This window comes from Bicyclus anynana, chromosome Z (assembly GCF_947172395.1).
Source record: "Bicyclus anynana chromosome Z, ilBicAnyn1.1, whole genome shotgun sequence".
Classification (NCBI taxonomy): domain Eukaryota; kingdom Metazoa; phylum Arthropoda; class Insecta; order Lepidoptera; family Nymphalidae; genus Bicyclus; species Bicyclus anynana.
Genome location: NC_069110.1, coordinates 1786922 through 1814535, shown reverse-complemented (window position 1 = coordinate 1814535; position 27614 = coordinate 1786922). Strand labels below are relative to the sequence as shown.

General features: G+C 36.2%; 1 protein-coding gene across 5 annotated transcripts in view; it reads right to left on the bottom strand.

Moving 5' to 3' along the window:
• LOC112045504 (hepatic leukemia factor) overlaps nucleotides 1–27614 on the bottom strand; it is a 189191-nt gene that overhangs the window by 9902 nt on the left and 151675 nt on the right. For 3 of the 5 annotated variants that reach the window (XM_052890538.1, XM_052890539.1, XM_024081695.2), the window contains 3 exons: nucleotides 1640–1767; nucleotides 914–1121; nucleotides 244–356 (listed from right to left, as the gene is read on the bottom strand). In XM_052890538.1, coding sequence (XP_052746498.1) covers nucleotides 244–356; nucleotides 914–1121; nucleotides 1640–1767 — 449 coding nt within the window. The remainder of the gene's footprint in view (nucleotides 1–243; nucleotides 357–913; nucleotides 1122–1639; nucleotides 1768–27614) is intronic. The other 2 variants (XM_024081697.2, XM_024081696.2) reach the window with 1 other exon arrangement.

Here is a 27614-nt window from a genome sequence, read left to right as displayed (position 1 = left end):
ATTTTACTATAATTTACACTGAAGTAGTAATTTAAAGTACTAAACAAATAACAGTTGCGACAGCTATGATTTAATTTATTATTGTCCTATGCGTGCGAGATTTAGCACAGTATACTGAATGCATCTGAGGATGTCCGCGGACGTGTGATGTGTAGTGCTAGCATTAGCGTCAGTGTGCGCGCCTCGCCCCCGCGCTTCTCAGGCAGTGTGCAGCATGCCGCTAGGAATGATCAGCGCACTAACTTCATTTACCTGTTTCCGGGACTTCTTGATCATGGGCTGCGGCTTCAGCTCATCGTCGGAGAAGGCTCGCGTCCGAGGGTCGAAGTCGCGGCCCGACGATGCCATAGAGAATGCTGGAATTGTGAGAGTCAGACTTAGAGCGACATCTCATTAATGCATTGCGTTCCGTTGCGAAGTAGCAGCGTCAATGATGCATTATTTTTATTCTAAATGGTAGCTCGGTGCGAACTCGGAGCGGCAGCGTAGAGCAGTAGCTTGACCAGATGCGACACGTTTCCGTTAATTATCTTATATTTGTGCGTTGAAGTATGGAGTTTCATATAATTAATACTGAACTTTTGAGCTCCGTTGCATCGGCGCAATGCAAAGTACTAATGAGGCATCTCCCTTAGGCAATATAAATGTAGGGAGTGCAATAACGTGAGCGGCATCCTTGAAGTTGCTAACTCACACTTACTATTTTTTAAATCGAGTTAGATACAAAGTGGCCAACATCCTGAGTCGGAGGTGTTAATCCTTAAGCGCCTGGAATTACACGGGAAACTATACTCTGTAGACACTAAATTCAATGTTGTATGAAAATAGTAATTCCCCGGACGAGCTCTGCCATAAGAAGCTCTACTAAAGTATTAGTAGACCTTGTCGTTTACTCAGTAAAGTAGGTACGTACTGGAGTCGGCGGGCGACAGCGGCGGGTTGATGGTGTCAGGGCTCATGCAGTCCGACGGGGAGGGCGAGCGCTCGCGCTTGGTAACCGGCGCCTGGAGTCCGAGCGCCAGGCCGGCGCCGGCGCCGAAGGCCGAACCACCAAGGTGCGGGCCGCCCAGCCCCTCGCCGGGCATGCCATTCTCTGACAGGAACTCATCTAGGTCCACGTACTGAAACAAGGAGTGAGCAAATCACGCGCCGCGCTCGGCGGTACTTCCAAGGGAGCACCGAAGCTTGGCTCGGCGCGTCTTCCGTGGGGACAACGCAAACAATCGCATCTGCAGTACACAATTCGCGCGCAATCGCAAGCAGCAAATTCGATAATGTTTAAATAAAATGAAACAAATAAAATTTGCGAGAGACTTAACTAGCGTATACCACAACATGGAAGAGGAGCGGGATGTGAGGAATCGGGTGCGAAAAGCGACTCTATTACCTATTGCGAGCGATGGAGCCTCGAACGTCACATCCTGATTAACAGGCTATACATTTTTGTATTCGGTAACAACTATTAAAGAAAAGTTGACCTATTAAAATTCAGTGTCATTTAATTTTGGAAACTGACACATTAGTCGTCATCATACAACTGCTTCAGGGTACAACGCTCGAGACTCGGAGGAGAAGCCGACGGGAGGGACGACACTCAACACGCAGTAGGTAATAAGTTGCTACTGACTTCTTCTTGTACCTTGAGATCTGGATCGTAGGGTAGCGTCTTGTCCCAGAGGTTGGGGCCGAGGAAGGCGGCCTGCGCCTCCCACAGCTCGTTGTCATCCTTCTTGTCTTCGAGCGCGTCCTTTGCGTTCACCGACTTGCCTGTAACAAGGATGTCGTCAGCCGGCACTGGAGCGCCCGACAACGGAAGCCTCCCCCCGCGGGCTTGTTACTGTGCCGATGAGCTTCACAACTGTTATTTTATAAATTTAAGCTGTCGTCGTGATTTTTAGCAAGGGTAAACTGGCGCGGTATTTTTTTTTTACAGTAAGTTTCACAACAGATATCTTAAGCTTTCGTGATTTTGAGGAAGGGTAAACTGGCGAAAGAATAGTTTTAAAGGAATATTTGCCAAAACTTTTAAATATGCCTAATATTCGCAAAAGGCTGTTAGGAACCACTACCTTTCGGAGATGAGTCCCATTTACTGTTGAGATTCAACTGCATTCGTTTTATGTCTATCCACCGTCAAAGTGACATCGTAGCGACACTTATTGAGCAGCGATTTGTATTTTTCGGACTCATATAAAATTTATTCAAGGTGAAAATGACTAAAAATATTTGAAAATACTCTTCATCGCGGTTTGAAGGCAGAGCATTTTAAAAAATGTAGTTCAATATATCAATCTATCTATAAATGAGTTTGTATTGAGTAAAGTACAGCACAGTAACAAAGGCGTGGGGTGAAAGACTGAAGAGGCTACACAGTTGTCGAATGTGCTAAGAGTTAAAGACATACACAGGGGAATAAAATAAAACACATAGAACAGTACATATAAATAAATAAATAAATTATTATCAATCCAACAATCGAATTGGATATACCTACAATTTTATCATAATTGTTTTTGCCGGCAAATTCACTAACTTTAATGTATGTTAGCTACCTAATAATTAACATCAAATCAATGATAACCGCATATTTCATATTTTGTGAAGCCCTTTTGTTAACATAAATCACAATGTCAACTGGGCATTGTCATGTACCTGCAGGCTAATTCACTATTTTTGACGTATGCTACTTGACATTATTTACATTATAAAACTGAAATTCTTTATAGCAAATGTCATCGAGTGTCTACTGGTGGATATCATACAGTAGGCAGATGACATTTCTCAATTTATTTTGATGAAAAAGATCAATTGGTCTCTGATAGGTATCCACAAAAAGTTATCAATATGCACCGGATGACATTAAAAAAAAAAGATTTGTCAGTTTTCAAAGCGTTAGCGTTTGTAGAAATTACATGACTACAGGCGAATCCACTATTTTTGACGTATACTGGTTTACATATACGAAATTGAGATTCTATGTAACAAAATGTCACCCGGTGATTACTGGTACATACATACAATATAGATGACATTTCTTAATTGATTTGATGTTTATTTTAATAGGTTGATAATATAGACCAAAATAGTGAATAGGCCCATTGTACTTTACCGAATGTTAACCAGTATTAACAAGTTCTGCCACACGTAACGTTCCATGTGAAATCTATTCTTAGATATATTATGTGTGTATTAGTCTACATACGTATATCTAAAAATCAAAGTAAATTAAAATATCATAATATGTTACATTCGCAAAGCATAATCTATTTAGTACAAGTAGATAAAACATTAGGTATAGAATCAGAATATTTTAGAAAAATTTAATAGGACGTCGCACAAGCAAATTTCAACTTATGAGTTAATTATATACTGTACAAAAATTAATCTTTTTATACGTTATAAAATATAGAGACATAAAAGATGGTAAACTATAGTATTTTTATAACATTTTTGGTTAAAACCTAATTTTAATTTTATATTATACGATAATATATAAATACCTAAAACTGTTTCTTCTCAATTTTTTTATTAGTAGAAGATTCGAACTAGAGACGACCTTCTCCTGAACGAAAATTGTTTAAAATTATTTAATTAAAGTTTAGTAAGTAAAAAATTATATTACAAGTGGCTTGTCTAAAAATTCCTGGTCAAATTATTATTATTATTAATTATAGTTTCCCCACGAGCTTTTTCAGAAGAAGTTCGTTTCTAATTCGGGTCATATACAATAAGAATTGCGAATATTTCTTGCGGATATTCAACAGCATCAACTTTTAGTATAAATTTGAAAGAGATTCCACCTATTTCTTACGTTTTTATTCCTAAATCAGCAGAGCAATTTTGATGTAGTTTTCGTACCAAGATAAACTGGGTTTTGTAGACAGGTTCATTTCTCGTAGATGACAAGAGCGAGAAAGAGAAACATGTATTGCGAGTACGACAACCATTTAATGCGGGCGAAATCGCACAGCAAAATCAATATAAATAATAAATAATAATGTTATATGTCTGAGATTATTATATTTAAACTCATAAATAACTCTATACCTTTAGCAAAACCTTTTACGATACTAACAGAGTTCAAACACTTGGAAGGCTTGATCGCATTTCTGTGGCATGAACGAGAAAACCGGAGTCCTATGTCAAATCACGATTCATAGCTAGTGTATGTGTGCCTAGTGGGAGTTTTCAATATTTTCATACTGTTACTATCACGTTGACGTTTACGCAAATTTATAAGGAATTGAGACAGTTGTGCAGTAGTGCGACTAGATGGCGCTGTTTCCATTCCTTAGAAATTGGCGTTTACGTTACGTGACAGTAACAGTATCAAACTGCCACTAAGCCCTCTGATAAACATACATTAACATTAAATCATCTTCAACCTATTATGTTAAAAGCTCAGAATATAGAAAATTCTAGAAGGTGTGATCGAGTATAGGAATTAAGCCGTTAAAATTACTCTTTTTTGGTGTAATTTCACGAACAAGTGATCAGACATACTATACTGTGTGTCGTGCTATATATACATAACAATTTTAATTAAAGAATAATAATGTCTGAATGTTTGACTTCTTACAGTGGAATTAATATACGTTCTAAAAGCACCCCCAGGGGATCATTCAGCCGTTGAGTGTCGAATTTATCCTCTATATGTTTAATAATTTGACTCTAGAGGCACCTGGGTTGCCCCTAGAACGAATGAATTCCATTCCATTCTATTCCATTTCTTTCAAACAAGCACTGGAAAGATCCGCACTAATCCAGCTTCCGAGTTACCTGTCACCTACAATGTCAATATCTTGAAAACGAGCAACCTTTTAAGCAAGTGTGATCCACATAGTATAAATCATCGTTACAAGTAGTGGCGTGTGAACTTCATAAATGCAAATACTTAATATAATCCTAATATAAACCGTATTAGAAAAAGTATTTTCAATTGTGGCACAATTTGTACTATAGTGCATACTCTAGTTAAAAACTTGTGCACACTGTTATAATAAAAATAAACTTTCCATCATTTTCAGATTTAATCTGATCATGACCGCAACTGAGAGCTTATAGTTGTTGTAACACTACTTGTACCAAGAATTGCTTATAAGAAAAATCCGAGTAAATTTATTTCACCCCAGGACTTCGCAATATACGGACAGATTGACTAGTAGTTAGATTAGACAGTTTATATTTATAAACATGATGATAAAGTGGGTTTTCTCACGCTGAATCTATTAAATGATTGATTTAAATAACCATAATTATATTATTGTATGCATAATGGAAATAAATGATTTGCAAATAAATATAATAAAACACGAAACTGCAATAACTTGACAAGGAAGACATATAAAAAGTTAATGGTTCGTGTAAGTTAAAAAGCTAACTAATCCATGATTTAAATCTAATTTATTTAAAATTATTTATCTTTTATTATATTTTTTATAATCTCTGCGTGATCGAATCAGAAAGGAAGAGATCCGCAGACGAACTAAAGTCACTGATACAGCTCAGCGAGTCGCGAAGCTGAAGTGGCAATGGGCAGGCCACATAGATCAAAGAGCCGATGGACGTTGGTCCCAAGGTCCCAAGGTGCTGGAATGACGACCCCGCACCGGCAAGCGCAGTGTTGGTCGACCCCCCCACTAAGTGAACCGAAGATATCAAGCGGTTTGCAGGGAGCCGCTGGATGCTGGCGGCTCGAAACCGTTTTGTTTGGAAGTTCATGCAAGACCTATGTCCAGCAGTGGACGTCCATCGGCTGATAATGATGATACTTTTTATGTAAATTAACATTGGTCCGTATCCCGCCTGAGTCAGATCATAAACTGTAAACTCTTCAATTCAATACTGTATCATACCTATTTCAGTTCGTTTGTGCTTACAAACTTAAATCTTCTATCATCTGTATCAAGGTGCACTTACATTGGGCAAATAAAATTGCTCCATTGTAGGCAAAAATGGATGTTTATTACGTCAAGACAAATTAAACAATTTACCGAATTTGCTGAAATCACCAAGTTGTATTAAGGACTATAGTCTTCTTAATATAGTCAAATTTAAAAAGTTAGTACAACTAGGCAATACACTAGTGATCGAGTTGTTGACAATACCTCAATTTTACATACTCGTAACTATTAAAAATTAACAAGAACAAAAGTAAACTGATTGAAATAACCGAATTTAACTATAAAAATCCGAAAGGCCAACATAGTTAGTTTACGTCCGCTAAGAACGGATTTCGCGACAGGGCCTGATTAAAGAGGACTTAGGACGGACGAAGTCGTGGGCGTCCGTAAATTGGTTAATACCTATACGTGTCGACAGTGAGCAATATGAAATTTATGGAGCAATTTGAAATAATATTGCCATAAAAGTTGCCGAATTTCATTGAGGTTGGAATTTAGAAAGATTGATCCTCTAGTTGGTCCAGATTGTTCCTAAGATAAAATTGATAAGATGTACCTACAGGGTTACAATAAAGTTAGTTTAAAAAGTCCAAAACAATTTAATTTAAATTTAAAGTGAAATGTAAAATAGTAAGTATTAGTAGGTTTCCCTTCAGGGTAGGTCATATCAGGGCATTGCTAAGACTACAATGTATTAGTACATAAGTGCAAGAATGCTACATAAAAAAATAAATAAATACTAACAAATAAAAAGTTTAATCACAAAATTTTTTTTTTTTGCGACTTTCACTCTTAAATTAAAACCAAACTACAAGCAATCATTCATTCTGTTTCACTGATCTTTCTGCGGTAGAGACTTTTGACGGCCTCCGTGGCGCAGTGATATGCGCGGTGAAGTTATAAAACGGAGGTCCAGCGTTCGATCCGGTTTGGCCGATTGAGATTTACTTAATTGGTGCTGGTCTGGCTAGTGTGACGCTTCGGCCATAGCTAGTTACCACCCTACCGGCAAAGACGTACCGCCAAGCGATTTAGCGTTCCGGTACGATGTCGGTAGAAACCGAAGCGAGTGTGGATTTTCATCCTCCTTCTAACAAGTCAGATTCCATCTTAGACTGCATCATCACTTATCATCAGATAAAAGATTTTCATTGGTATCCGATATCAATACAGATAAAGTAGCAGTCATTCGCTAGTTTGTAGTATAACACGCAGTAGAGAAGTGACAAGGAAAGTATAAGCAATAAGGTATCTTTTCTTGTAACTTTGCGTCACACGGGAAGTAAGTCGGGTAACACTCTAGTTACAAGCCCGGAAAGATGAACAATGCCCACTTTTTCTGTGGCGTAAGTTACGTGTTACATACTCAGTTAACAATTTATAACAAGATACTATGTTTATTGTATATACTCTGCTACATGTTCGCTTGACAGTCGTAGTTTGGTCAGCTTTACTAATATTATAAAACTGAAGAGTTTGTTTGTTTATTTGTTTGTTAGATTGAACGCGCCAATCTCAGGAACTACTAGATAGGAAAAAAATCGTTCAGTGTTTGATAACCTATTTATCGAGAAAGGCTATAGGCCATATATTATCTCCGTATTCATACGGGAACGGGAACCACGCGGGTGAAACCGCGCAGCGTCAGTTAGTAATTCATACATTTTTAACTTAGTGTTAATTTAATGGTTTAAATGGTCGTATTTAGACACCCAAATATGTTTTACAAATTGCATACGAATGTAAAGAATACGTGTCCAAAAGTAGGCATAATCAGGTTAATGACCTATATGGTTGTCTTCTCTAAAGATACATCACGCTAAAAAAAAGCAGTGCCCTAATGTAGGTTGGCGGACTTAATGAAGGTGTTTTAACCTAATTCCAATATGGAGAAAGTTCTCAATTAAGTGCGTTTTTAAACATCGATTTGTTTAGATTGATGGGCCAATTTACGAACACTTTTAATGTATGGATGACGACGTTCTGTCCGCCCGATCCAACGGCGACCTACCCGCAGTAAGTGATCATTTGTTTTAAGTATGAATTCGTGTTGTTTATGTGATATTTATTAGGTATTTTACTTGTGTACCTGTACTATTATGAATTCTGTGCTTGTGGTAGAATAAAAGTTATTCTTATTAATTACTTATTAATTTAATATATAAAATTAACTAGTTTGTATACATCGCTTAAATATTTATTACATGTTTATATGATAAGTTTTAAATAATGTAATATATTTAAGGTTGCATCATTTAATTTTTGTAAATTACTATATTCTTGTAAATAAATAAATAAAAAAATCGGATTGGGACTTACTCCCTCCGAATTGAAGGCAGAGGTCTTATCCGCTGGGATATCACGGTTTCATATACGTCTATGGTATAAACAGATAATGGCTTTAAGTTTTTGTTATTATAATAATTATAATAACTAATAGGACAGCACTATATTATTAGCAATTAAGTCATAATGCACTTTGTACTATGAAAGAAAACAAGAACGTGCAACGTTTTTCTTGCATCTTTCAAGTTGTGTTCAGACTATAAAAAAAAAAAACATTTTACCACAAAAGCAAAAACTAGTTTCGATTTAAATAGAAAGTTCACAAAAACTAAACTATTCTTAGGAGAGTTATGGCTGGTTTCACAACCTTCTGATAAGTGTCGGATAGCTTGTTCAGAAGTTTTGTCTGTGTCATTTGACATAAAGTAAGAAAGTGACAAAACTTACGGTTTAGTCTAACCGTACTAACCTGATGCTGAGACTGGAATTGCTAACCTGCTGGCCTATTCACTAATTTTGTAAAGCAACTGAGAAACGTCATCTACATACGGTATGATATCCACGAAAGGGTAGACACCGGATGACATTTGTTACATAGAATCTCAATTTTATATATGTCAACAAACATGCGTCGAAGTTAATGAATTAACCTGTTGATTTACTAGGCCTTTAGAAAATCTATGGTTCCCGCGGGATTTGTAATAAACCGAATTATATGTTAATGAAATCGCGAGTTTATAAATTTGTATGAAAGTATGTTTTGACGGCCTCCGTGGCGCAGTGGTATGCGCGGTGGATTTACAAGACGCAGGTCCTGGGTTCGATCCCCGGCTGGGTCGATTGAGGTTTTATTAATTGGTCCAGGTCTGGCTGGTAAGAGGCTTCGGCCGTAGCTAGTTACCACCCTACCGACAAAGACGTACCGTCAAGCGATTTAGAGTTCCGGTATGATGTCGAGTAGAAACCGAAAGAAGTGTGGATTTCATCCTACTCTTAACAAGTAAGCCCGCTTCCATCTTAGATTGTATCATCACTTACCATAACGTGGGATTGTAGTCAAGGGCTAACTTGTAGAGAATAAAAAAAATGTATTGATTGGTTGTGCAATAATCACAGGAAGGATGAAGACTTAAGAAAATAATAACGATACAACAATGTCCCTGTAGCGGATACTGCATATAGGACCGGAAGAGACGCAAATAAATATTTAGACAAGATAGGAAAAGATGCAATCCCATGATTACCGAGAAGTGATGCTTGTTACGAGTTACGAGAGGACTGACTGAACAGATCCGATGCTGCGTACAGTACAAATAACTACGTCCTGTTTGTTTCTTCCTAGGTAGGTACCTCCTCCTAACTCGTAGGTAGGTATCGATTTAAATAATAAAGACGACCCGGCGAACTTCGTACTGCCTCAGAAATCAATACTAGTACTAGCATAGCCGTGATATCCCAGTATATTTAGCCTCTACCTTCGATTCGAAGGGCGTAGGCTCGAATCCGGTCCGGGGCATGCACCTCCAACGTTTCAGTTATGTACATTTTAAGAAATCACGTGTCTCAAACGGTGAAGGAAAACATTTTGAGGAAACCTGCATAACTTTGAATTTTCTTAATTCAACTCTGAAGTCTGCCGATCCGCATTGGACCAGCGTGGTGGACTGTTTCGCCTAACCCCTCTCATTCTGAGAGACTAGGGCTCAGCAGTGAGCCGAATATGGGTTGATAATGATAAATGATGAATGACTATCGGTTGTCCGCGACTTCGTCTGTCCTTAGACCTCCTTATTCCAACCCTCTCGCAAAATGCGTTCTTAGCGGATGTCTACTAACTCCCTGCCGAATTTCATCTACGTCAAACGGTTTTTAAGATTTCGTGATGAGTGACCTTTCACTTTTATATATGTAAACTTATTAGGTATATTATAAAGAGGTAAAGTTTGTGGTGATGTTGGAAGTAATCTCTGGATCTACTGAAAATTCGATTGAGAGTGTCATAGGTTATATTTTATTATATAATTTAGGTATTCTCACAGGAACGAAAACTACGCGAGTGAAACTGCGGGGCATCGGCTGTTAATAAATATTGTGTTTAATTACTAGCGGAGATATATTAACATTCAAGTAAAAAAAACACCTTAACAATAATGAGAAACAAATGCCCGGAATGTCTGCTTCACATAGATATGATATTTGAAATTCCGCAAATATCATATTTAATGTGAATAATAATTTAAGTGTAGTTTATTAATAGAAAAACATATTTAAAACGATGTTAGCTCTATATCAGAGGGCCAGGATTTTATAGACTGGGGATGATGAATATTAAAACAGAGAAACTTGATGTGATATTATCTTCTTTAGAAAATGTGTGCATATTGGATTGTAACGACGTTTAATCCCCATCAGCTGTAGACCAGCAGATCCGTGTCGCGTGAAGCCGTGTAAGCTGATTATTGCCACGACGTCATCTCTGATCGCCGTAGCGTCGCTTCAGCGTGGGCTATTGCCATGTTACATTGACGAAGATGGCGTAGTGTCAGCACCACGCAAGCTCTTGTCATGTTATATTGACAAAGATGACGCAGTGTTACCACAACACTAACTCTCGTCATGTTACATTGACAAAGTTGACGTGGTGTCAGCACCACGCAAGCTCTTGTCATGTTATATTGACAAAGCCCTCGTCCTGTTACATTAACAATGATGACGCGGAAAATGTCGAGGTGTCAGCGTGACGCTAACTCTTGCCATGTTACATCGACTAATATGACGCAGTGTCAGCTGACTTAAATAGTGGAGGTAGATTATTATTCATTTATTGACAACCCATATTTGGGTCACTGTTGAACACGAGGCTCCTCTGAGTATGAGAGGAGGGTTAGGCTAATAGTCCACTACGCTGGCCCAATGTATATTTGGCAGACATCACATACGCAGATAATTTATAAAATTTTTGGGTATGTAGGTTTCCTTACGATGTTTTTCCTTCACCGTTTGAGACATGTGATATTTAATTTCTTAAAATGCACATAACTGAAAAGTTGGAGGTTCATGCCACTAACTGGTTTCGAACCTACACCCTTCGAATCAGAGGCAGTGGTTATATCCACTGGGCTATTATAGGTTTATCATATCATCATATCATATCAAAGAGGTAGATTATACTCTGGATTGACACATAGGCTATATTATAACCCAGAAAAATCCATGGTTCCCACAGGATTTGTGAAAAACTTAACATTCCCATTGGGGACAACCCAATAATAATTTAATAACACCTTTCTGCTGTAAATAAAAACCATCAAAATGGATTACCGCAATGTATTGATTAATAAATATGTGAAATACTCGTACATAATAGTTTTACAAGAAATGGTCTGATAACACAACATTATTGAGTACAGTCAGTACTCGTCACAGAGCGTGTAGCGAGGCGGTGGTGGTAGCGGTAATGGTAGTGGCAGAGTTAGAGAGGGGGAGTACAGGAAACATCGGAAGCGGGAAATGGGCTGGTTGTTACGTCGACGCTTTCCTATTTGTTACGGTGAACGGTTTTCGTCTTGGTTGTCGGTCGAGCAGTTTTTTAAACTTTATACTATATTTATTAACGCTTCTAACAACGTTCCACATATGCTCATTGTTTAACTATTCGACTAGTAATACATGAATTGTTTGTTTGTTAATTTGTGTACGCACTAATTTTAGGAATCTTAGATAGAAAGATGAAGACTTTTATTTAATAAACATATTATCACAACATTTTTACCGAGTAACAATATATTTTAGTTCCATATAGGAATACAGAAGTAAAAAAAATATATCTTAATATAAAAATGAAAATGGACACTCATCACGATGACTCGAAAACCGTTTGACTTACAAAGATGAAATTTGACAGGGATGTAGCTTTTAGTTAGTAGGTGTGAACGTTGAGTTCAAGGTTCAAAATACTCAAGGCAGGCAGTGCAGTGTTTTCTGTGTCCAGTTTAAAATCGAAAGAGGAAGTATCAAAAAAGCTAGGACAGAAAATCCGGGTGGTAAACTTAACAAAAGTAATTTTAGAATCGAGTGAAAAATAGGACCTAATTAAGAATTTTTCAGAAACTTTAATGATAAAGGAGAAGGAGAAAAGGAAACGGACTTTGACATTGGTGGTAGGTGGATTGCCAGCGTTTTTGGAGGTAGATGGGGTTTTTAGGTAGGAGTCCGACTCTATCCAAACAGGTGGAAGATTTCCCCCATTAGGATAAGAAAAGAAAGGGTAGACAGTGTATATTTGCGTGTATGAAGTGCAAGCCAGTATCCAAGACACCTCAACAGTAATAGGATCGTAGAAGGAAGTACTGTCGTGTGAGGCTGCAGCCTTCCGGGCCGTTCGCTAGACAACTCTCACTTTCGCGGAGAAAGTCGCTGCGATGACGTCAGCGAGAACTATGCAACTTCAGCCCGTAACCGTTCACTCGACCGTCGCTTGTTGCCGCCCATCGGCCAGCGCTGCCGTCAGCTGTTTTTATACATTGCTAGCGGACGCCTGCGGCTCCGTTTGTATTAATTTTTTTTATAAATCCCGCGGGAACTATATATTTTTCCGGGATGATGTGTTAATCTCTCTCTTCCAAATTTCAACCAAATCGGTTCGGTAGTTGCGGTGTGAAGGATCAAAATACGTATACACTCACACTTTCGTCTTTATAATATTACTAGCAGACCAGCGTGGTTTCCGTTCCCATAAATCCCATCTCATTTGAAAAATATAGCTTTTAGCACTCAGGGATAGTGTAGCTTCCCAACAGCGTAAGAATAGTTTCAGAACTCATTTAATGCAAACAAACAATCAATGAAATCTTTCGTCTTTATAATTATTATTAGTATATATATTATAATTTTCATGTATCATTATTTATTATAAATGTAAATAAAATTGATGTGTCTTTCTCTGATTTCGAATTAACTGTGTTTTCTCCAGTGTTAGTAATTATTTACACGGTACGAAAACACATATAAACTTTTTAATATATTTGTCTTTCTATATGTCTACGTGAACGGCTGAACCGATTTCATTGGAAGACCATTTGTCTTCCAATGAAATCGGTTCAGCCGTTCACGTAGACATATAGAAAGACAAATATATTAAAAAGTTTATATGTGTTTTCGTACCGTGTAAATAATTACTAACACTGGAGAAAACACAGTTAATTCGAAATCAGAGAAAGACACATCAATTTTATTTACATTTATAATAAATAATGATACATGAAAATTATATATTACTGACATAACGGTAGTAGCTATTTTTAAATGTCATGAATCCCAATTTAAATCTCATGAATCTTTCAATACAAACAACAACAAAAATAATCAAAACTTATCTGGCTCCCGAAACAGTAGCATAGTACGTTTCAATCAGACAAAATTTGTAAAGTAAGCTTTGTGAAGTCAACAATAAAAAATAACTTCAAAGCATAAGGCAAAGAATCAATGAGACACAGTTCTAATTACTGGGTAATTGGAATCGACGCTTCGCATTCGTCGTAGAATGTTTGCAATGATCCGATTAGTCTAATTATCCATGTATAGTTACATATTCTTGAACACACAACTCTTGCATGCAATATTACTCGTATGATGATAACCTGAAAGACTGAATAGCTGCGTGGTTAAAGATTCATAATCTGAACCAAGATACATCCGACCAAACTCACGCACTATTTTCTTAATAGCCTGGTTTACGTTTTCGCTCAAATTCGGTGGTTTTTCGAGGAGAACAGCAAAATAGATCAATTATTTCCTGGTTTTGATATTTATTTACAAGCCAATATTAAGTTTTTAATCAAATTCATAGTCTAAACCGAGATACTTCACGACCAAATTCACACATTAATTTCATAATTTCTAGTAATTTATTACATAATTTAGGGTAACTGGTATACTTTTTCGCTTGGTGGTTTTTCGAGGAGAATAGCAAAATATATCAATTATTTCCTATCTTTAGAATTTATTTAAAAGCCTATATTAAGATTTTTTTAGCCTTAATCCTCTTCTCCATCACTTTTCTTATTGTTGACGTAATTGAAAAAAGGCGTTATACCGGGCTAAAATAACGAATCGATTAGCACCTTATTCATCTAAATTGGATAAACAGTTAAGGCGTTGGGGATATACTGGTGTAAGATCTTAATTTTCTCAAAAGAATTGCATAAAAATTCGCTTATATGAGAAGTACAATAAACTAATTTAAGATACTTACATATCTTAATACAAACATATTTAAGTAAAGAACCCTTTAGTTTCGCGTATTCGGGTATAAAAGTACTACCCTACCGACAAAGACGTGCCGCCAAGCGATTTAGCAGATCAGTAGCTACATTGCCGTAAAAACCGTCATAGTTTTGGGTCAAACTAGTACCTCTTCCAAGTACATCTTATATATTGCATCGTCACATAACAACGAATGAGATCGCAGTTAAGGGCCAACTTGTCATGGAAAAAAATTAAAAAATATACATTTTCGCCGTAGTGGGGGAGGGCAATTCGGCGTTCGTCAACTTTCGCTGGCCAACGAAAGTGAGAGCGGCGCGGACCGCACATTTGGACCCGCACAACTTTCTCCAGTAATCCGTGCCCGAATACCAAGCCGGCATACGTATTACTCACTGTTTTAGTAAACTCGGTGTCGGAGTTACACTTGATAGCTTGAAATAGTGCATTACCGATTCCATTCGACACAACAATCGACTATTTTAATCGAGCCTACACTTTTTTTCAATAAAACCATATCTTTTTCATTATCAACCCATATTCGGCTCACTGCTCGAGTCTCCTCTCAGAATGAGAAAGGTTAGGCCAATAGTCCACTACGCTGGCCCAATGCAGATTGGAAGACTTTACACACGCAGAGAATTAAGAAAATTCTCTGGTGTGCAAGTTTCCTCACGATGTTTTTCCTTAACCGTTTGAGACACGTGATATTTAATTTCGTAAGATGCACACAACTGAAAAGTTGGAGGTGCATGCCTCGGACCGGATGCGAACCCACGCTTTCCGGAATCGGTGGCAGAGGTCATATCGACCGATATATATCGACGACCTACTAATTGAGTTAATCGGAAAAGACTGTGTTAGGTTATAAGAGTCCAACAGCCGAACCACGAGCTCTGGTGATGAAAATAAGTGCCATAAGGAACTAGCCGAATCAGTTGATTTGATTTTTGGGTCCAAAGTTGTGATATTGAACTTTGTGAATCGAATAGCCCAATTTATTTGGGAAATGGTAGTGTTTTTGCTTTTGTGTTCTCAAACCGTATGGGTCATTACATAAATTAGTACCCTAAGCCCGCCAACACACATTGGCGCTGCGTGGTGGTCTCTAATGTAGCGATGGAGGCCTTGCAATAGTCGGCTGTTGAAGGATTATGTTTATGAATTTCAGTTTATTTACTTAAATTTAGATGTTTCTGTTAAATTATATGCGTCATAAAAATATATATGAATGGTAGGTACTTTTTCAGATGCTGTACGAGTAATACAGTGATCATTACGAATTGACGGAAATCTGGAGTAAATAGTAATATAGCGATAACCTACGCGATAACGGAGTACAACTGAGCACTTAAAAATAAACGCCAAATTGATATTTTTGCGTCCGAAATAAACATTTGTTAAATATAACTTGAATATTATTTAAATTAAAATAGATTTAACTATTTTTTTCAATCTATTATAATTTCAATTGTATTCAAGATTTCCAATATTAAATTCTGTAAGCCATAATAATCTTACTTATTAAACAAATATAACTATGCAAATAAATAAAATTGAAATGTCTGTTTGTAATTTTAAATTAACAGCTTTTTAATAATTGCTTATGAAAGTATATACTGTACTTATTAAAAAAATCTGTTGTATAATTATCGTCTGTTTGCTTATTCCAGCTAATCTTTGTAATAGTTTGTGCAGATTTTCACTAGTTACTAGTTGACTCGTGGTCAACAGTAAGCCGAATATGGGTTGTTTATGACTGTTTACTAAAAATCATAATAATTATGTTTTCCAGTTAGCACTTAGGCTGCTCGTATATATAGGTAATCGTAATTCTCAAAGGTATCGCATACATTAAATCTAGCACGCAAATCGGAATGCCACGCGGGTATAGTTGGAAAGCTGCGCTTGCGCAATCTTACTTCCTACTCGGAAAAATATAGGTAAGGAGTGCCGAGTGGATAGAATGGGAGGGAGAACATTGGTGGGGGGAGCGGGAAGTGGCCACTGCTGTTGCGTAAGAGAGAAAGCAGTGTTTTCCGGCGTTCATTTTCGTTAACGTGTGAATCAAAGCGAAAGTATGAAAGTGGAAGATGGTGCTCTCCGTGGCTTGTTAGCGCCGAATTAATATATTTTTTGTTCTACCCAACTGTTATTATGCAGATGTATTGTTAACTTTAATAACTATAACAATTTTTTTTTTAAATAGCCTCTTTTACTCTAACGGAAAGGGGCTGGATCTACGCTGAGAAGACGTTTGATCCCGCCCCCTGGACTGTGTCGTGTCGTACCCACTCCTAACACAGGCTTTTCAGGCTAGTTGGAGGGGAACAGAAATATGGTCATATTTTAAAAATAGGGCCTAAATCAGTAGACTGCTAGCTTATTTTTGTCTTAAATATCGAATTCATTCAACTTCGAATGGTTTTTGACCGACTTCTATTAAGGATGGTTCTATATTATGTATGTTTTATGTTTTGAATTTAGTAAATAAATAAATAATATGTTTTATTTTATATGCGGAAGTTAATGATGCAGATTCTTCAAAAATATTATTAATAATAAAAGAATCATCTGCGAATACACGACGACAAATACGAATATAATATTTAACTTTGACTACGGGCCATTTTCAATACACTACAATATCCAATCGTAAATCACAAATAATTACAATTAAAAAGAAAAAAGAATGCAATTCATATTTGAAATAAAAAAAAAATAAACTATTAAATATAAATAAGTAAATGTGACTTAAATATATTGACGTGGTATCTATGGTTTCATTATTAAGTCACCAACAACTAAAACCAACACCACAACTACTAAAATCGTAACCCATATTTTGGTTTCTCCGTAGGTATGGTTAATGTATAGTCTACTTATATACTTAGCCGTTGTTATTCTGACCACACGAGTTATTGTTCTTTACATCGTAATGAATCGTGGTTGCGTGCGGGTATCGAAAGTGCGATTAGTTGTTTGTATGTCTGTCGGTCAACTGCACGAGGAACTGACGTCACGTGACGTCACATGACGTATGCGTGACATATTGTCACACGCTGGCGATTCGACCCCTGGCGTACCGCCGTACCAGTTGTATCTATGATGGGGCCCCCGGGTAGTAAAATTTAACCCACAATCTCACTTAATCTGGTGTTCTCCGAGAAAAAAAACATATAAAACAACAGCTAAAAAGATTTTCGGGATTTGCTGTTCGTCTATTGCCGCCGCCCTCCCCCCTCCACTACCGGTGAGAGATCTGGCGCAGGACCGATCACGGCTTTACTGTATGTGCTGGGTGTACTAACACCGCCAACTTCCCAACTCTAGGTATCTATTAAGATTTTTCTTGTAAGAAAAATCTCAATAACCCATTTTTTTTATTTGACTCGGGATTCGAACCCTGTAGCTCATTGGAATTCGACCACGGGACCAATGAGGCAGTTAACTTTGATACAGAGCCCCTCCAAGGCAAGCTACGCCACTGTTAGACCCCCGAGGAATTCATATATATTTTTTTATTCAATGACAATTTAACCCTTGACTGTGATCTCAATTGATGCTGTCAATAAGATTATTATATAATAATTCGAAATATTATCATTCTAATTAAAAAAAATATCAAAATCTCGCCACTTCGTAAAAAGTAACACGTGTTCATACATAAAAAACACGTCGAATTGTTAACCTTCTCTCAGTTTTTCATCGGATGCAGCAAAAGCTCGTTATTTGAGCATTAGCGGTCCGCATTTGCGTACTATCTAAATACCATCAAAAAACCACTAATCTACCTTAATTGTACGAAGGTTCACCATTGCTTTTCATATTCCTTGTATTCATATAAATTGATTGCATAGAAACTTTTATTAGATTAGGGTTTATATGAGCCATATATCTATACAAATTATGTTATGGACTTAATACTAATTACCTATTTTAAATAATAAAAACTAAACGCGTTGTTTGAACAAAGTCCAGTGTAGTACAAACAAACTTTTTTATTTGATTATTTTTGGTTTTATCGATCGATTCTAAACACGAAACAGCGTAAAAATCGCTTGATTTGTTCCATAAATATTAAATGTAGAAAAATTCAATGGTACTTCATTTTCGTTATTACTACTAACAAATTAGGTAATTCTTAAATTTCCTTTACGATTTAAACCATCAGATTAAAAGAAATAACTTTAAATAGTTTGGAAAACTAGAAGCACATTTTTATAAAATTTTTTACTGCATTATTTAAAAACAGTCAGGATTACTTTATACAAATGAAACATATTGTACAAGAAAAAAATTATAACTACGAGTGATTACAATACGTCTATTGTTAATATATTAAGTGCCCAATTTTCAGGCCCTATTACCTTTTGTATTTCTAACCTTATTCATAATCATTATCAACCCATATTCGTCTCACTGCTGAGCTCGAGTCTCCTTTCAGAATGACAGAAGTTAGGCCAATAGTCCACGCTGGCACAATACGGATTGGCAGACTTCACACACCTAGAGAATTATGAAAATTCTCAGGTATGCAGATGCCTCCCGATGTTTTTCCTTCACCAAACACGTGATATTTCATTTCTTGAAATGCACACAACTGAAAAGTTGGAGGTGCATGCCCCGGATCAGATTCGAACCTACGCCCACCAAATCGAAGGCAGAGTTCCCCAAAGATTTATTTATTTATTTATTATCATTCAAGCAATACATATTTTACATTATATAATATAAAAATTATACTAGTCACACTTTTATTATATATTGCAAGCTATAGCAGTTTGGGCGTAGCTTTAGTTGTCGAGTGATAGGGAGATCGTCTTTATTATTTTTCTATATCGTGCATTATGTGGCCATTTACCGCGTAGTAGGACTTTTCGACTAGAAAACCCCTAATACCTTTGTGAAAGCATTATCTTTTTCCTCATTCCGTATATGGTGTGGCAGATTATTATAAATTTTTATTGACATAACATATGAGCTCGAACTGTGTAGTATTAATTTTGACGAAGGGCAAGAGAGTTTATTTTTGTTTTTTTCATGAGATATCCCCAAAGTTAATAATTGAAAACAATAAATATGTTAACATATAAATATGGTAACATTAGAGAAAAGAAAGATAAAACGCAGTTATTTGTTAAGGAGTATCATTGTATACAATGTATACACGTGTACACTGCTGCATGAGCAACTTTTTTTTAATAGCCTCTACCGGTAACTGCGTACTCGTCAAATAACAACGCTAACGAACAGAGATTAGCCACCATGCAGTTTGTCAAAAGTCAGAATAGCTTCGTGGAATCATGGTACATCCGCTTATAGATTGGGAGCCTGCGGTGAGATGCGATTTTGTAAAAGCTAATTAGAGCCCATGTTTCTCTTGTCATCTATAATACGTCAGCATAATAAGTAACTAATAACTATGTAGTTTGGACTGTAGTAATTTTTTTCGTTCTCTTGCAGAGCCTCTCCGACTAGCAAAGGGTTAGTCAGTTTCGTATCATCATTATCAACCCATATTCGGCTGCTGAGTTCGAAACTCCTCTTACAATGAGAGGGGTTAGGCCAATAGTCCACCACTATGCGGATTAGCAGACTTCACACGCAGAGAATTAAGAAAATTCTCTGTAGTATCCGATAAAGATGAATCTCATTCCCAAATATAAAGCAACAATTATAGAATTGATTTCCAAAGTCATCAAAGATATACTACAATCTCGTAGAATATCTTTGAGCTAGTTGTATTTCACAAGTGTTCGTAAAGTAAACATGCTTACTTGAAATAAACGAATTTGAATTTATAAACCTAAACGTATGTAACAAGATCGCTGTTCCAGAAAGAGACTGATGTTCTCAAAACGAAAGACCACAGAATACGACAGTCTGAGTCACTGTCTACTTTGCACAAGTAATTTTTTATTTAAACTGATTTTCTTAACAAAGGGGTAAATTTTTTAATTAAGAAATACAAATAATTATAAATCAAAATCACGAAAAATAATCAAAAATCACACACAGTCATATTTTTTTGTTGAAATCATGTGCATTTTATAATGTAGATATTTGCTAATAACTTTATTTTTCTTTCATTTATTTATTTTTTGTTTTTTATTTATTGTTCAATAAAATAAATATTATTTTAATTAAGTCTAACCAATTAAACTGAGATTAAACCATTCATAATAATTGGCTATCGTACTTATTTATGGTAGGAAAATTTCAGCCTTTATAAACTAAGGTGTGGGTTTAAGCAATATCATACTCGTAGATATTCTCTGCAAAATTCTAAATTAATAAACGTACTTTTGTTTATATTCTAGTCAGCGACAGGAACTGTATCATCATTATCAACCGATATTCGGCTCACTGCTGAGCTCGAGTCTTCTCTCAGAATTAAACCGGACTTTATTCAAACCCACAACTTCCGAAATTGGAGGCAGACGTCATATCCACTGGACTATCGCGGCTCATGACACGGAAGTGTATGCGACGTTTGATATTCATCATCAACATCACCAACATATTTAACGAATCATACAAACCCAGGCCTCCCTTCCTACAGTAGAGGGGATTTCAAGTTAAAGCCCACCACGCTTCTCCTGTGCCGGTTGGAGGGCAATTAACGCCCACTATCAGATGTTAATAGAAATAACCGGGACCGAAGGTTTAACGTGCTCTCTAAGGCGAGGTAACACTGCAAAAGTACTCGATACTCGATCAACAATGCTTGTCAATGTGATTATTATCTAAGTTTCGGGTGTGGGTTCGAATCCGGTCCGGGGCATGCACCTCCAACTTTTCAGTTGAAATCTTAAGAAATTAAATATCACGTGTCTCAAACGGTGAAGGAGGCAACCGGCATACCAGAGAATTTTCTTAATTCTCTGCGTGTGAAGTCTGCCAATCTAGGGGCAACATGGTGGACCATTGGCCTAACCCCTATCATTCTGAGAGGAGACTCGAACTCAGCAGTGAGCCAAATTTGAATTGATAATGATGATGATAATGATTGGTATTAGGCTGCCTTAATATCTACATGCATAGGTACAATATGTATAGTATATTATCTCATATACTATGATCACAAGAAGCAAAGTTTGATCCTTTCAACGTGAGTGTAACAACAAAGCACTTGAACTAAACACTAAATGTAAATAAACTACACATGCACGCCTCTGAGATGTGAGGCGAGCTTGTCCTTCACCTGCCTCGGTAATAAATTAAATGAGTCTTATCAAACGCTATGAGAGGGGACTCCACCACGCGGATTGGCGAACTTCGCAGATAGAGACACAGAGAGAGAACTAGCTGACGCCCCGCGGTTTCACTCGCGTATTATATCGCGTAATACGGGGATAAAATATCAACTATGATACTCACAAATAATATAGCTTTCTAGTGATAAAAGAATTTTTAAAATCGGTTCAGTGCATCCAGTTATTACTCCTACAATATTAGTATAGATTACTAAATCTTTAACATCAAGTTATTGTATTTCTTATTGTTAGCTTAGTCTTGTTTAGCTTCATAAAAGGAAAAATCAAATGTCTAGCTGAAAATTAGTAGAGAATTAATTAGGCTGGCCGATTTTTATATACAGCAATAAATGTCTAAATTCTGCAAAACACTTATATAACAATATTTATTGCCAAATTTTCGCCCAATTATGAAAGTAATAAATAAACCTCTTAAGATTCAAGGAGCAAATCCTTTAGTAGGAAAATTATTCCTTTATAAAGGTATTCCTAAATATTTTTAGATTTAAGATTTACTGTCTTTATGTATTTTTTCTATATTTATCTATATTATACAAAAGCAATACCCGATTTTTTTGGAATCACTTGTGTTTATTAATACAAATCGAGTATTTTTCGTTATACAAGAATAGTCTAGTATCAATTGTTCATAATTTTTGGACTGTACTAAATAAGAGTTTCTAAAACACATCTTATCACCTTTTCTTATTCTGGGTCGCAAACAGGCAAAATGTCTCTCTTCGGATGTGTACGTACGGTACAATTACATAAAAGCGAAAGATCATCACGAAATATCAAAAACCGTTTGACACACAAAATGAAATTTGACAGAGAGATAGTCACAGTTAGTAGACGTCCAAAGATCGGATAAGACGATATTATACAAAATACAAATACAAATAGCCTTTATTACTGATAATAAGATACATTTCATAATTTTTATTAGTATTTTACATTTTTCATTTGATTAAACTTATAATTTATAATTTAGCAAAGTAATACCTATAATGTAATTAATACTTATTTCATGCATTTAATTTTGATGTTATTAATTTATGTAGTTATTTTATACATCAATTTATTCTACTCTTCGACATCGGTATCAGAGTTATCAATTTGCCTTTTGGCATAGGCCTCCCCTAGGCTTTTCCATGTATCTCTGTTTGCAGCTTTTCTTTGCCATGTTGCTCTTTGATCAACATGGCAAAGACGATATTAACAAGGTCTTAATGCTCTTGCAAGTTAAAGTAAAGTATATAGAAGAACGATTTCAACGCGGATGAAGTCGCGGGCGTCAACCAGCACTCGTATACACGTATAGCGCATAGTATAAATAAGGTGGTATAACGGACGCAGTGCACGTGTCGAGTCGCACGTGATTGGAATGGAGCGTTTACCCGCGATGCACGTTTCACTTTCATCTTAATCGCGTCACAGTTGCTCCTATGAAGATTGACGACTACTGTAGTAAAGCAACTGTGACTAAACACATACAAGTGCATACGTCTACTCACCAAGTACCGTTTGCCTAGTTGTTAGCTTATGCGGCTTTATAGGTCCTGAGTTCGAGTCTTGTTTAGGCACAGAAGCCCGCCAAACAGTATCGGAGCAATGTGGGTCGTAAATACATGCTCTTTCTTTTTTTATTCTTTAAGTTAAGTTAGTCCTTGACTACAATGTCACCTGATGGTAAGTGATGATGCAATCGAAGATAGAAGTGGGCTAACTTGTTAGGAGAAGGATGAAAATCCACACCCCTTTCTATTTCTATACCACATAGTACCGAAACGCTAAATCGCTTGGCGGTACGTCTTTGCTGGTAGGGTGGTAACTAGCCCCGGTCGAAGCCTTTCACCAGCCAGACCTGTTACCAATTAAAAAAACCTCAATCGGCCCAGCCGGGAATCGAACTCAGGACCTACGTCTTGTAAATCCACCGCGCATACCACTGCGCCACCGGCGGCCGGGAAAAAGAAGTTCTAGTTCAAGTTCAACAGGGCGCTATAACTTGGCAATTTCGTTCGTAACGTAATACGCAGGTTGTTTCTGTAACTTCTTATTCCCGCTTGCCCCCTCAAGTTAAACACCGAAATAGAAAAAAACTGTTGATTGTTTGTTATTTTATTATTAAAAAAAAATACAATCGACTTCAAAACATTAACGTATGGTAGTCACGAATGTAAAAAAGGGAAAATAACATTATAATATTTTCTACCTACTGATCACTTTGAAGGAGATGCCAAGCCGGTGATCTATGCATTTAAGGCATCAAAAAAATTTTTGGAGAGAAATTTGAATTTGAATTTTAGTTTTTAGAATTATGATTTTTGTATGATGAAATTAAAATCATAAAATACAATTAAAATCGGAAAAGCTAATCGCGATAAAAGGAATTTAAATGGCAATTATAGATTTATAACATTTAAATAAATACATATACCCGCTACGATCTAAACCGTTATCCTATAAGGATATTATCCAATAGTGGCTCCTAATGTAGGCTAACGATAACAAGATAATAATAAGTACATTGCATCGATACACTCAGTAAGCGTTCTAGTTATTTTTTAGCTCCGCAACTGTACAGTTAATAACACAATGCGTTCGCATAGTCGTACGTCACGGAAAAGTAAAAGTCGGAAAGCAGGCGAGGGTGGCGCGGCGCGGGGGCGGCGGGGCGACGCGGAAACGGTTGCGGAAGATTACTTTTACTCTCACCAGAGCGTGCCTGCGTTACCTTCGTTACCTGCGAAGCCTATGAAACGCACAACTCACGAGCACCTTGAAGGGTTGCGTTCAAACTTCGTTGCTTTTCATTGGAAATTTAAAAATAACAATTCACGTGGGTTAAGTTCAAATTCAAAATTATTTGTTCATTGCGGGTACACGTGTTTGTTGTCTACTCCCGAACGGCCCCTTAAAGGTCCGAAAGAAGCACGCTGACACCTTGAAGGGTTGCGTAAAAAACTTCGTTGCTTTTCATTGGAAATTTAAAAAAAACAATTCACGTGGTGACAAGTTCAATTTCAAAATTATTTGTTCATTGCAGGTGTTTGTTGTCTATTTCGGTATTTCGCATTTTTTTTTACAAAGCTTTCACTTTGCCCATAAAATTCTCATTGTTACTGTTTCTCATTATTGTTTCTCATACAAAGCACAAAGTTTTTGAATTGACTTTTTAAAAACAATTAACAAAACTTAAGTCTGTTTGTGTTTATTTTGAAGCGACCTTTTAATTTGTTTTAAATTTTTCTTGATGAGATGATTTTTATTTGAGGGGAGTGCTATTGATTTATTAAAAAAAACGTATTTATACTAAGTGTTTTTGAAGGACGTATCTCTCAATTTGTTTTACAAAGCTTTTATTTTGCCCATAAAATTCTCATCGTTACTGTTTTTCATACAAAGCACAAAGTTTTTGAATTGACTTTTTAAAAACAATTAACAAAACTTAAGTCTGTTTGTGTTTATTTTGAAGCGACCTTTTAATTTGTTTTAAATTTTTCTTGATGAGATGATTTTTATTTGAGGGGAGTGCTATTGATTTATTAAAAAAACGTATTTATACTAAGTGTTTTTGAAGAACGTATCTCTCAATTTGTTTTACAAAGCTTTTATTTTCCCCATAAAATTCTCATCGTTACTGTTTCTCATACAAAGCACAAAGTTTTTGAATTGACTTTTTAAAAACAAGTAAATAAATTTAAGTTTGTTTGTATTTACTTTGAAGCGACCTTTTAATTTATTTGAATTTTTTACCGTTTAAGTACCGAAATTTCGTTTTTGTTACTTTATTACATTGCAGAATAGAGGTTTGGCTAATAATCGCTAAGAGGTTAATACAATTCTACAAAAAATCTAAATGCCTTATACGCATAGATATCCAAGCAGCTATTTAGTTTTCTTACAAATTACAATTTATTTAGATAAATAAGCCTTAAATTCAATAGTCAAAAGCAAACAATTCACTGGCCTAATGTCATCAATTGTAGTATTCTAAGATTTTATCTGCCAATTACTTTAGATTAGATTTAATATTTCCTTTCTTTATACAAGCTGTGAGCTGTAAATATAATGTAGATTACTATATCAAATATATTTTTTACACAAATACACCCCAGTAGAACAAGTAACAAAACAGCTGGTAGTAGAATTAAAAAAATGTTAATGCCTTCAGAGGTCATGAAATTAACAGCTAAAATAATTACTTTTATGTCAGAAATTCTTTCCACATACAGTGACATATGTCAGCCGGACCAAAGTAGCCAGTTCTTTTATTTATTTATTTATTTGGACCACTAACAAAATTATATGAACACATACAAAATATTTTACAAATAAGGGCAGCATAACACATATAATTTTACTTATAGGTAGCCACAGCATGCAAAAAGTATTGGTCGTACGAATAATAGGAATTAAAATTTCAGTTCTATGCCATAATTGTGCAAACACTGTTGGGATTAAACTTGTATGGTCTCTAACAAAGCGGTTCCCATGTAGCAATGTGCCTCTTGACTTAGGACATAATTCATCATAGTATATCCCGTAGAAAATTACGTTGATTCTTTGACAATTGGAAAAATATTCATACCTACCAAATACCCAAAACATTTCTATATTAAGAAGTGCGTCCACAAACAACAAGATACAAGATTTTTAGGATTTCACACCTCGGAAGGAAAAAACGGAACCTTCATAAGATCACTTAGTTGTCCGTCTGTCTGTCTATCTATCAAGACCCTTTATTTCAGGAAAGCGTGGAGTATAAAATCAACCCAGAACTATTAAATTTAGCAAGTAACATCGTGTACTACAGGTACAAGAAAATGTCTCAAACTTTACATTTTTAATTAAAACTATTTATAATTAGCGGACGTCCGCGACTTCGTCCGCGTGAAACGAACGAACGAACCCTTGAAAAGTGGGGATGATTTTTTTTACTCGTTTCTGTTAGTGTGGGTTTTCGTTGGATAGGTCTTTAAAATATGAGGGGTCTTATACCAATATTTTTCGATTTCTATCTAATTTTTATCTAATATTTGTTAGAGTCAAGCGTACCAACCCTCTATCGGCCAAAAGGTTGTTTATGAGTACGTGAAAAAAAATTCACGGTGCTATATATATATAATGAAAGTATGAGGAAATTTATAACAGCTAAGTACCAATTGCTATTTAAAGAGTAATAGTCAAACAACTTAAAAAAACGTAGTTGAAAATCGAATATTGCATACTAATACCATTGTTAATTAATAAGATAAAGTTGTCAATGAGATAACTCAGAGTCTGTTAAAACTAGAAAGATGGTATGGGTATGTATATTAATTACGTCCATAGAGTATTAAAAAGGAAACTTGAAATGAAACATACTATGTTCCTTTCCTACATGCAAAGTGAGGGTAATTTTTTTATCGTCTATCTCATGGTGTGGGGTATGGTTGTCGGTATTTTGATGAATAACATGAAGGATTAAAGTCTTAACTTAATCTACGGAACCCTATACTGCGTGTGACACGACACGCACTTGCCTGGTTTTTATATTATAGATGGTATAGCGAATTAAAATATCAAGCCGGTTGATAGTTTCATCGTATCATACGAGTAAGTGCAATCAGTGTCTCTACGCCTCGTGGTCTGAACTATGGAAAATTACAATAACACGTATATGTACGTCACGCGATTCATTACTGAGGACCATTTGCCTCTTGTTCATATTATAATGTTAACTGGCAGGATAGAAAAAATATGCTGTTCTATTGTTCCAGTCGGTAACTACGGGCTATACGGATTGTTAGGTATTGGGGTGAGCTGTATTAAGATCCGTCATTGTCAGCTTTTTAAGGCCCCACTGCAGGGACCTTAGCCATGTAGCACGTCGATTATCTATCTACAAACGCTAACG